Raw genomic sequence first — 12,172 nt, 5'->3', positions numbered from 1 at the left:
TGTCGGCGCACGCACTTTTGGTCAGAACCTAGCCATATACAGCTTCACTGTAAAAGCGTAGTGTGGCGACGATGGCTACGAGATGGCGCCCGAGTAGCGCGCGTCGTCAGGGAGGTTTGTCGACGGCGACTTCTGTGAATCGCACCCACGCGTCACCCACGCGCTGGCTCTCGCGATCTCCAGATTAACGAGGCAGTGGCGCCACACTTCGCTCCGTTTGCAATGTGCCGCACAAGACCGATTGTCCGTGCCAGCCAGTATATCGCGAAATGAAAACGCGTATAGAGCAGCACGGAAATTTCACATTGGGGAGTATCGTAATCGCCGGTGAATTTTTTCTGCTGTGGATGGAACTTCACGTCACCTCGTTGATGCCTCGTGGTATCAAAAAGATTGCGGAATGATCGACACATCGCGAGACAGGGCGTCGCTTAAACGCGGTATTCACGTCTGGCTGCGATCACATATTTTTTGAAAATCTGTAACTGCTCATCTTGTACATGAAATCCTGTGGTGCTGAATAAGCTATTCAGACCCATCCCTTATGTAGTGCCCTCCTCACGGTCAGCTTTTGGGTAATAAACGGAATTAAACTGAATAATCCATCCGATTCTCAGCCAATTGCCCCGTAGAGGGTAAAAGCCATTAAGTTTCGTGGCCAACAAAAACAGCAACAAACAACTACAACCAAGCGCGCGCGAGCTTGGCCCACGGCTGACGCGAGAAGCGGCGGCACTGAAACCCACTCTTCTACAAAAAGAGGCGTCCCAGGTCAAACATGCATGCCTCTCCTGTGTGAGTGCGTGCGAACACCGCGCCGCCGCCGGGCAGCCGCCCCATCCGCCGCCGCCATGCTGGCCATGCTGAGTCACGTACCGCCGCCCGTCGAGATCCTGCAGTCCGGCCTGCCTTGGTACCAGCGCTTCTGCGCCTGCCGACGTCAGCGTGAGAGCGGTTCGCTGCTCAACGAGGCGCTGGCCAAGCCGGCCGCGGCCGGAACTGCGGGCTGCAGCACGTTGGACCGCCTCAAGACCATCAGGTACATCGAGCGCTACCCTTGCGTCGTGGGGGACGAGCGCAACCTGAGGATTTGCCTGGAGAACCTGAGCAACGCCCTGAGCACCAACAGCCCCGAGGTGGTGGTCGCGTCGGCCGATGCGCTCGCCTCGGTCCTGGAGAAGCACGGCTCCAAGATGAACACCGCCATGGTGGAGAGCGTGTTGAAGACGTCGTTCGACCAGCTGCTCTCGGCGCGCATCAAGGTTCGAAACAGGTCGGTCCTTCTGAATGGCCGGTCGATGCATGCCGAGGGCGGCATGCTCCTGTTGTAGCGCGTACCGAGATGGGAATACTTCGGGGAAATCGGCCATCTTGTGCTACGATTTATAAGCCTGCTTGAAAGGCAGAATTCTTGGTTGCCCCCAATGCCGCCGTTACGCGGCGTGATTTTAACAGACGCATTGGTCGTGCACGCTATCTCAAGAAACGGATGTCTGCTACTTCGCGTTTCATGAGTAGGCGATCTGACGTTCTTGTAAAATATACTACGACCCTCGCGACTATCTTGTAAATATCACCTTACGTTGCGGACAAGATCGATCTCTTTACCGCCGTTAGCGTTCACTGCCTGCAGATGTGCACTTAAGAGTCGCGAGAGGGTGGGACGTGTGGAAGCGATCGAGCTTGATTATTACCCTTGAGCGTTGTTCGGCTAAGTTGCGTCAATAGTTCTCGTAAACAAAACAAACATTTTTAATTTTTTTTACAGTTAATAGCGTTCGGAGTGCCAAATTCTGGACGTTCGGAGAGTACTCCTAACGTCCGGATGCCAACATTCGAATTCCAGCTCCGAATGCCAACGTTCGGAGTGCCAAATTTAGCGTTGCCTGTTGTTAACGCGGGATTAAAGAGGGGAAAAAAAAGTTACCCAGGTTATGCAGGAACCGCTTTTTTTTTTCTAAAGCGACCAATGTACAGATAGGCGATTATATATGAGCGAAAAAGTTAACGCCGCGTCGTGTATTCTTGAATAATTCATTCACCAACTGGCTGAGGTGATAGTCACGTGAAGATTTCATTTAGTTTTATTTAATTCTGCCCTCGAAGGGTGGTAACGACGCTTCAGACGCTGTAGTCGTTTGTCGTGGTGGTCTCGAACCCAGGTTCGTCGACGTGATCGTGCTTCTGCTGAAGCAGCATCCGGGTCACGCCTGCAGCAACCTGCTCTACTTGGCGCAGCATTGCGACGAGCTGCAGACGGTGTGCGCCATGGAAGCCTTCTGTCGCGTCATTCAGACGCGCTACCTTAAGCTCCTCCCGCTCAAGTGCATCTTTCACTACTTCACCATTCACATCGACAGCAGCGACCCGAGCGTGCGTTCGTACGCGACAAAAGGCGTGGCGCTGATGGATTTTTACTTTTGAGCGAGGCTACTTGAAGGAATTTGTATTAAATGAATCGTTGTGCAGACTTGATGTAACAAAAGCTGCAGTGCACAATGGCACATACCCCTGCAAATGGAGCGGCTGGGAAATATATGCCGGCGTTTACCACTGAATCGTTTTTATCAAAGCAGTTGAGGAACACCATTACATCCCTTAAGCGTTTGACTAAACCCAGTGAGAGACAGAGACTGGCGCAGCCCAACATTTCACTTGGCCCTGGGCCTCGCTAACTTCCGAGACAAGGGCCAATGAGGGATTCTTTGTCACCACCATAGTAGAACTTTTGACCATTAGACAAGCATATTTCGTCTCCAGGAATGCTTTGATAAAGATCTGTATGTCTTTTATTTTTTTTTATTTTTTTTTTTTTTTTTTTTGATGTGACACTATTGGCCGCGAAATCGAGCAGAGTCGCCACCTGGGGTACACTAACCGAACCTCGCATATAGTGTGTCGTGGGATCCAAGATCTTAAACGGGCGCGCCATAATTGTGTATTGCGCAGCGTGTTATCTGTTAGGCGCCTGTATTCACATGTGCTTGCACGGCGAGCTTATGCTTTAAAGTTTGTTTGTTTCGTGGCTGTATAGCGCAGTCGTAAATGCTGTTATTCATTTTCTTACGATGTACAGAAGCATTTTGGCCTGTGCGTTCGTCTTTGAAGCTGTAGTAAGATCAGTGACTGCCCGTGTCAAGCGCATGATGTGTGATCGTCGCACCCTCCATTCGCCGCAACCGTTTCAATTTTATTGCCGCTTATTGTGTTTCGACTACGAAAACATTTGACCTCGTCGAAAACAAAAAAGAAAATAAGTGATCGCAGCGAGACGTGAATACCATGCTTTAGCGACGCCTTCTCACAATGTGTCGATCATTTCGCAATCTTTCTGATGCCACGAGACATGAATGAGGCGGCGTGAAGATCCATCCGCCGCAGAAAAAAAAAAGAATCTTGAGAATTGATGTCATGTCGCGCGATGCACTTGGTCTTACGAGTATGTTTGCATGGTTGTCGCTTTGTGGTTACACGACCAGCCTTAGCTGCACCTGAGGAGTTTGGTTCTGCTGCTAGTAATATACGGAAAATATATTTTGCCTCGCAAGTAAATTGTGACGCTTTCTAGCTTTCATTCTCTGGTGCACAAGGAACGCTGAAGTCTAGTATTGCACGAGGAGGCATGTGCGACACGGCAGTCTAACAGACGCAAGACGTCATTACACTGATTTGAAAGGTGGGTGATATAATTTCCTCTCGCTCCTTAGTATGACGCTGTTAGCTTGAAGAAGTGCAGCGGCTATTATATTAGCATAAATAAAAAAAAACGAATGATTTTAGCGCTTAACGTTATTGGAACTCTTTCGCAACATTGTCCGGCCGGCACTACCGTGCAAGGACAGCTTCGTGCTCAATAATTGACAGGCTATAAGGCGATTATCATTCTCAGGATACTTCACGCAATTCCCGGTACCCGTTCCGGTATCGAACCGTTCTCCATTCACGCCAACTTGGTCCACAGATTCACGCCAACTTGGTCCACAGGGTATATGTCACTGAATACGTGTCGTTCTTTAATGAACCAATCTGACACCAACTCGGGTCACTGGTATGTGCTACTGAATATGTACCGCTCTTCAATGACAAAAAAGCCCCATAGTTTCTTCGGTGCTGGGAGGAATCGAACCACCATCTCATATATTCAGACACGCGCCAGGCGCGAACTTTGCGGCGGCACCGGTAGATGGCGCAACGCGTCCCGAGATAATCTGAAAATAAAGGGGAAGCGGAATGCAGCATTAATGAAACACAGAGCACTGTGGGGCCACAATAAGTATGAGGTGGTGCGTGGAATCTGGAAAGGAGTAATGGTGCCAGCGCTAACATTCGCAAATGCCATTATATGCTTAAAATCGGATATATTGGCGGGTTTGGAAGTTAACCAAAGATCAGTAGGCCGGTTGGCTTTGGGAGCACACGGTAATACGACAAATGAGGCAGTGCATGGAGACATGGGTTGGGCCTCTTTTGAAGTCAGAGAAGCACAAAGCAAAATTAGTTTTGAAGAAAGGCTCAGGAACATGGATGAAAATAAATGGGCGGCTAAAGTGCACAAGTATCTCTACATGAAAAGCGTGGACACAGCATGGAGGAAGAGGTCAAGGAAGTTGGCAACCAAGTACAGGATAATCGAAACTGTAAATAGACAACCAGGGGTCATCAGAAAGAAAGTGAGAGAAATAGAGACCGTGAATTGGATGCAAAGAATGGAAACGAAAAGGACAATGGAGATTTACAAGAATGAGAAGAAAGAAATTAGAAGGGAAAATCTGTACGATAACACAAAGGGCAGTGCCTTGCTATTTGAGGCTCGAGCTGGTTGCCTAAGGACGAAAACATATCGGAACAAATATTCGGAACTAGATGAGACATGTGTATGCTGCAGTAAAGATCCAGAGACCACTCAGCACATCCTAATGGAATGCGACGGGATCCACCCAGCGAGAACCGTAGGTAACGTGCAACTCCCAGAAGCGCTTGGGTTTAAAGTGGAAGGAAACAAACAGATCAGCCGTAGAGATCAGCAAGAGACGATTAGAGTACTGGTGGAAAAAAAGCAGGGAAAAGATGGATACGACCTGATCTCTTAAAATCATAGGCAGCGGTACAAGCTAAATTTTTGAAAAAGGTATACAAAAATGCTAGATAAAGAACATGTGTAGTATAGCTGATTAAATCAAGCAGGCTAGGTGACTATTTGTCGCCACCCCGTTTCAAAGGGGATGCCAATAAATCATCATCATCATCATCATCATCAAGTGCGATAGAGGAGCGCGGCTGTCGTACACGCCTCGTACAAGGCACGTTTCGGCGGTGACAATGCGGTGTGTCGCTACATTGCGTCAATGCTAATCGCATTACGTCAGCAGTCATCGTGAGAGGGTTTCGGCCGGAATTTTTTATGCTTTACGGCAGCGTTCAGGATAACTGTGTGTGAAGAAACTTGGTAATCCCACTAACGCGCTGTCGCTCCCAGTGACACAGCTTGTTTAAGTGAATTATAGTAGCTGTCGGCATTTCACAGCGAATGAAAAAAAAAAGATAAGAAGAGAGAGAGAGAGACAGAAAAGAGTGGTGAAGCGGTGAAATCACGCTATAAGTTTTATTTTAGTCATATTTTTATTAAAAACACTTGTAAAACTACCTGCTTCTTGGCCAATCCGCCGTAGTGGGCATAAGTCATTTTTTTTTTTTAGAAAAAATACCTGGCTACTTTACCTCAGCAGTACAGGAATACAGGCTTTTCTATAACCTGTGCAAGGAATATATATAGCGGAGAATGCGCCATTAAGTTGCGCATCTATATTAAGAGTAGGTGGAAGTGAAGACAAATATGCGCAAGAAGCGCTAAAGAAGACCAGAAACAGATTGCCTGGAATTGGTGCCCGTCCCCCGTTTAATGACAAATTGCGCTTCTTTCAAGTAAAAGAGAACATTCTGCGCATTTCGTGCGAAAATGTGCCATTGGAGGGCAATATATGATCAATTCACCGCAGTCAGCGCTCTTAATTACAAGAAAATCGAGCGAAATCGCTCACAGCGAGGCGGCGCTGTGTTCATTTCAACGCGTGCAGCCGACCACCTACCCACAATAACGCTGCGACGGTGCTGCCACCTGTAAATTGACCACGCGGCGAATAAATATAGCTCTGATCCAGAAATGTGTGCAGGTTCTTACTTCCGACTCGTCAGCAAGCGAATCTGACAGCACAGCCTGTTTTGGTGAAGCGCAAAGCTAAAGGGGTGACAGTCTGTGTCATATTTCGCAGGGTGACTCTTTCAATACATTGCATGGAACGTACCTGTGAACGTCAAACATTGCAGGCGCGGAGAAATTTATATCCTTGATCAAACCGGTAGCTACTTGACCTAAATGTTACCACTGGTAGTCGCCACTCGATCTAGCTCCTACCGTAGACACAGACAGCGCTTCTCCACAAAGTCACCCTCGTTGTTGGTTATAACTTAAACGGCAGGATTGTACCTTTTAGACTTTGGCTAAAGGCGTGTAAACTTGGAGGCTCACATAGAATTTGTTTAATTTTTAAACCACAGACTTGCTGGAGTCGTATTGTTGAGGAATGTTTGTCTGTTACCGCAGAACGAGAAACGGTGCAACGGGAAAGGTGATCATACGTACGCAAGATTCATGACTGGCTGCAGGTGCCTTGGCTTCAGTGCTGTCGGTTACCATGTGTGGCCAGGGCACAAGTTGCTCATGGCTGAGGTACCACAAGGCTGTATTGTTTAATGAAATCTGAGCTTGACGTCGAGCAAGAGTTTGCTCGCTAGCTGCAGCCTACTCACCGACCGGTCAAGGACATCTTCCGCTTCAAATCGTGTCAGACGCGAGCAGTTCAGCAGGCACAGTGACACATTGACAAGTGATTCGTCCCCTTGTTTTCACCATCTCGCACATCTTTATTTGTACCAGCAGATCGTTACACATAAGTTACAACAGTCCCGGCCACGCAGCACTGCTGCTTGCCAGACCAAAGACCCCGTATGCCGTGAAGAAGAAAGCAGGCGTACCGGATGGAAGCGAATATGCACCCAAAGTTTGGCCTCCTGTCGCGCCCGGCATCCCAAGCACATGTCAACACCACCACAAATGCCTCTCGTCTATCACGAATCCACGTTTCCAAGCACGCTGCGTTGACTCCAAGTTCCAATGTTTAATTAACACATTTCTACGACGCAGATTCATCGTCATCCTCAACCCATAATCATTGTTTGTTCACCCCAAGAGGTCACCCCAAGCATGCAGCGCGGTTTCTGGTGGCACCGCAGACATCGCCAATTTTCTACTTCCAGTTGGTTTAATGTGTCGTGAAGTAGGACACTAAGATTCTTTCACTACAGTTTAGTAATGTCAATCTGCGTGATCCGCCAGCACGGAAATGACAGGCAGTGCCTGCATTTCAACGAATATCACCTCTTTGGCTTAAAACTGACTGTCTTCTTGTTTCAAGATCCTTCTAGAAGGCCTAATTTCTCGTCACAAAACGTTTTTGCGGTAATACTTAATGTTAATCTCCGAGTGCTACCAAGAAACTGATTTTCAGGACATCTTACTGGCCTATAAACGTAAGTGCTTGCGATATAAAAAGGAATTACCCATTGTGTATATTCCTGTCTAAACGTCGTCCGTATTTGGCGATGTAGATGTTCTGACTTGTCATCAACGTAAACGACAAACGGTCCATTCGCAGTGAAGCCGTACCAATCCGTAGAAAAAATGCACGTGCTCTTGAGAATTCGAATCTGAAACAAACAGCTATTTCCGTTGAACATTTAGTTTAATGTGTGTTTAGCAGCTATGGCGTCTTGAAAACAATCTTGGCATTCATCTTTATATTGTTGCGAAAGAGATATACTGTTCACGATTTCCACTTCGCCTAAGCTGTACCAACCTGATTTATCTGAATTCCTGTCTTCTCTCTCGCTTTTGCTCACGCCATCCTCTCATCATGGTTTGGGTAGCAAACCGGACAAAGTCTTGTTAGTTTGCCTGCCTTTTCATCTCCCTCCCTCTCTCCCTCCCTCTCTCAGCACCGGACGACCCCTTTGTAAGAAAACGTGAAATGTATAGATTTTCTTACTGAAAATTATTAGAGGGAACCGTGGCGCTGCGATTGATTGGATACCACGGAAATGATACGGTTAGTACACAGATTTGTCTAATATTCGTGCTTGTGGCTTCAGAAGTTCTTGTGATCTCGTTTACTACGTTTTACCTACCTTTATTGGCCTAATTTTGAAGCAATCCCATCTTTCTAAACGCCAGACGCAATAAGAATCTGCGCGCATGCATGATCGCTGCAAATAGTTGCACTTATAATGCCATATCGTGTTGCAAATTATCAATCCGCAAAGTCACAAAACCACTCGAAGCGATGACGACGAAGATTAGACAGATACATGTGCTAACCATCATTCCTATGTTGACCGAACCACCACGCTTGCAGCTTCGGTCGACACTACCATCAGGGTACTCTCTAGCAATTTTTTGTAGGGTGAAATGCACCCGAAGAAGTGAAAACAAAGTGAGAGAAACTCTACCCGTCTACAAACTTGTTTCTTCGTGTGTCGAATTCTGCTTGGTATTAAGCCATCCAGCGCACGCAGGAAGCGATCTCTCCAAATGTGGTCCCGCCAGAAATAGGGCCTCTTGCCACTTCCGGCTGTAGAATTTCCCCGCTCTCAAGTCGGCGGTGCACTGCACACACCTTATCTCAACGCCGAAATGGTCTAAGCAAGGCAACACCGTAATCGCTTTTGCCAGCGCGGTTTCGTTTCAAGTACTTCAAGGACTCATTTGATACAGTCTGAACACGATATACTTTCTTGTAAAGGAGCGAATTCTTGCGACTTAAAGGCAACCACCGCTACTTACCTTCAATAATGGTAATGTCCGCACAATCTTCGACGTTTTGGACATTTTAGTCAGGCCCAAGCCAGCATCAATCGGAGAGAGCGAACGATACGTAAAATGTGTGTCAGGCGTTCTTTTGTAACAAGTATAACATGGAACCTGGCACTAAAGCTGCACATATGTTATCCCTGTAAATTTTACCAACTTATAGATGCAAGCTTGCAGCCTCGCAACACAAATGCAACCTGGCACAAGATAACCAAATACCCAAGCTCGTGCGACTGTTATCGTTCTCCAAAATAAATAGCGCTGATTACTTCTAAATTCCGAAAATGTGACCTGCAAGAAACGTGTTTTGTTTAAAGCGTAACTGGCTTCACTAAAGACATGAGACGCAACTTAGATAGAAAATCAAGTAGAACTTAATTCGAACGTATTGAAGGCTCTGCGTCAGCGATTCTGTTCATGTCACACGATGACACGTCACAGCTTCAATGTGTCTCGCGCACCATCTCTTAAAGTGACAAATATATCGAAACATTGAAATACATTCAGCCCCGGTTACAGCTGCGAGTCACAAAAATGTCTCTGCACGAGAAGGCGCACCTCAAATGCGCCCCGTGTGGTTGTCACGCATGTGTGTTAACGTTCCTCATATTTCCTTTCCGTGACAACGTTTCTGTGCCAGGCGTAAGTGGTCTAAGCGTGTCTGTGCTGTTATCGTGAACTGCACAACACCTTTAAGCACTCGTTTTTGCATAATACAGGCGAAGGACGCGGGCCGATATCGCTGATTGCACGAATGAGTGCAGATATTTTTTTATTGTGAACTGCTAAGATGATCGCATAGTAACATTGGACGAGCACAAAGAAAAGTATATGTACAAAAGATATTTACAATGCTGTCTTTCTCAGCTTGAGAGCGGCTTACTTTTCACATCCACTCGTTTCTATGGTTATACCAAAGCACTTTTTTTTTCGTGCGAAGCAAATCGCTCAGGAAATGTCTGTTGATTCATGTGACAGATCAGGACGGAAGATAGCATTCTGCTCGAACCGAACTCTCTGCTACCGTCAGCGGGACGACATCCATTTTGAACTTTAAGGAAAAAAAACCAAATGAACGATTAATTGTTCTGAAGCCGCAACTTGAGCTCATCTAACCATTTGGCTGCAATGTTAGCTTTGTGGACAGCGTCGCTTTCCTTGCTATACTGGATACAACTACACCATTACCATCAAATCTGTATTCGTTTTGCGTTAATTTGCTTCTACCTTCTCTTGTTCTATAAGGCACTGAACAGACTGTGAAAAAAAGACAATTTCGCGCGGGATCTGTTCGAACTCGTCCTCTTAGGCCACTGATTGACAGCATCCCGTGAAAAACACACAAAAATTATAAAAGCAGCCCAGCTGCTACTTGAAAAAGAAATTTCTGAACACTGTGTACAAATTCGAGCAGACAAGGCATGAATGCAGGGTCTATCCTTTACGGCTCTCGTCCAGACCACTACGAAGAAACTTACATAATAACATTCACCACTTTCTCGCAAGAAACATGCACAGTTTCTCTCAGACAACCTATTAACTTGGTATGCGACGACTTATACATGACGACTCAAGTGGTGATAATAAACCTCACACAACAGGATAACAACTCAAGCACAACGTAACACCGACAGCCGCTGGTCGCGTCACAAACCCTCATACACACTTTGGAGCCCTGCTTCAAGATGCCTGACCAATCGTGTACACCAATCTAATTCTGTACGCCGATACATGTATCTCAAGCCAGTATGCCTCTAGAGCTGCCGAATGAAGAGTTCATTTAAGCGCAGAACTAGAGGGAAAAGTGGAACGAGTTTGTTCGCAGGCTTTTGGCCGGGAACACAGCGAGACTGCGTCCCCTTCTCGAATCTCACCATGCGCCAATGTTTGCGATAACCTGTGGTAAATGCGAGCTAAGTTGATCTATAAAGTAAATTCCTAGAGGAGCAAGCGAAATGGCCAGAGCCTGTCACCTTCTTTAAAATGTCCAGTGCCGCTCGATAAGTGCTTCACAAGATTGTCGGCATAAATGTCTGTTCAAAGCCTGGGAGCCTCTTATTGTATTCTCCTCTTATTGCTGTGCGCATGTTCTTTTTTAACAACTTACGCGGAATTGATAAACCCACTAGTTAGCAGCTCTACTTCTGTACAAGGTCTGATTATATGCACATATGAGTAATCGTATCCCTACAAAGGGCACGCTCGCATTCCCCAAATTTTGTGACGGCCAGGGAACGATTAGCAGGTCTCTTTTCTCTGACGTTCACGAAATTTAAATTTGGCTTCGTCCCTATAGAGATAGGCCTAAGTACATTTGACACTGTTGACAATAAAGCCCTCAGTTTAGCAAGGCTTCCAGGCCAAGCACTGACTGTGTTTCGTAGGTGTGAATATTGTTTAACGATGATTTCTTGCCTTTCACATGTGACTCGACCTAAAGTTCTCCAGCAGTCAAAGACTCGGTGAAATTTCGTCCGCTTTTGAGGGTTCGGGGCTATGTAGGATACATATTGTTGTCACTGACCATCTACCTAACAAGTTGTCGCGACGCGATCATTTGGTACAATACGTGCTGGTTTCACCAAGTAACCAACGACTGTTAATTAGGAACTATTCCTGTGATATACCGGATTCTTGCCCGTGAAGAACCACATAATAACAGCCAGCAGTGAGTCAGGTGCCGGCACCGTTTACGCGTTTTATGATGCTTAAAATGCTTCACGCTACCCTATTTGTGAACGAGCTCCGTTCCGTGTCACGTGAGCAACGAACCCTGCTGGACTTTGAAAACCTGACCGAGGTATAAATCCGTTCTTTAGCCGGAATGGTTTGCGGCTTGTGGCGTGAGTTTGCCCTGGCTTCTCTCGCCTGCTCCTTCAAGGAAATGACTTTACAGATCTCAATGGCACGCAATAGTTCAAAGAGGCCTGAACTGGATCATGTCCGTCGCCGCCGCCGCCAGAGCCGCAGGGTCAAATTGCGGCAAGTCGGCGATCTGCAGCGTCCCGCCGGCACCGTCCATGAGGCTCACTTTCTCGCCCAACCGGACGGGTCCGATTCCGAAAGCGGGCTCCTGGGCCGAACCGCCCAGGAGCAGACCCTCCTTCTGACCCTGGTGTGCGCCCCCGCCGGGGCCAAAGTTCTGCACGCCCTGGAAAAGGTTTGCCGGAAAGGACGAGCCAGCGAAGTTGTTGCCACCGCCGTCGCCTTTGGCCAAAGCCGCCAACTTGTTCTGCAAAGGAAAGAAAG

At 47.1% G+C, this 12,172-nt stretch overlaps 1 protein-coding gene across 2 annotated transcripts; it reads left to right on the top strand.

Moving 5' to 3' along the window:
• Window positions 1-856: 856 nt before the first annotated feature.
• Window positions 857-11,932, top strand: LOC119461217 (uncharacterized). 2 transcript variants are annotated; one of them, XM_049672053.1, is made up of 2 exons: window positions 857-1,273; window positions 11,805-11,932. In XM_049672053.1, exons 1-2 carry the CDS (start codon window positions 861-863, stop codon window positions 11,809-11,811), a joined length of 420 nt encoding a protein of 139 aa, XP_049528010.1. In that variant the 5' UTR covers window positions 857-860; the 3' UTR covers window positions 11,812-11,932. The 2 variants fall into 2 exon arrangements, with proteins under 2 accessions (XP_049528010.1, XP_049528009.1); XM_049672052.1 differs by lacking the exon at window positions 11,805-11,932 and adding an exon at window positions 2,163-2,424.
• The last annotated feature ends 240 nt before the right edge of the window (window positions 11,933-12,172 follow it).

This window comes from Dermacentor silvarum, chromosome 8 (assembly GCF_013339745.2).
Source record: "Dermacentor silvarum isolate Dsil-2018 chromosome 8, BIME_Dsil_1.4, whole genome shotgun sequence".
In the NCBI taxonomy this organism is placed as follows: Eukaryota; Metazoa; Arthropoda; class Arachnida; order Ixodida; family Ixodidae; genus Dermacentor; species Dermacentor silvarum.
The sequence above is the reverse complement of the archived record's forward strand: the minus strand, read 5'-3'. Positions and strand labels throughout refer to the sequence as shown.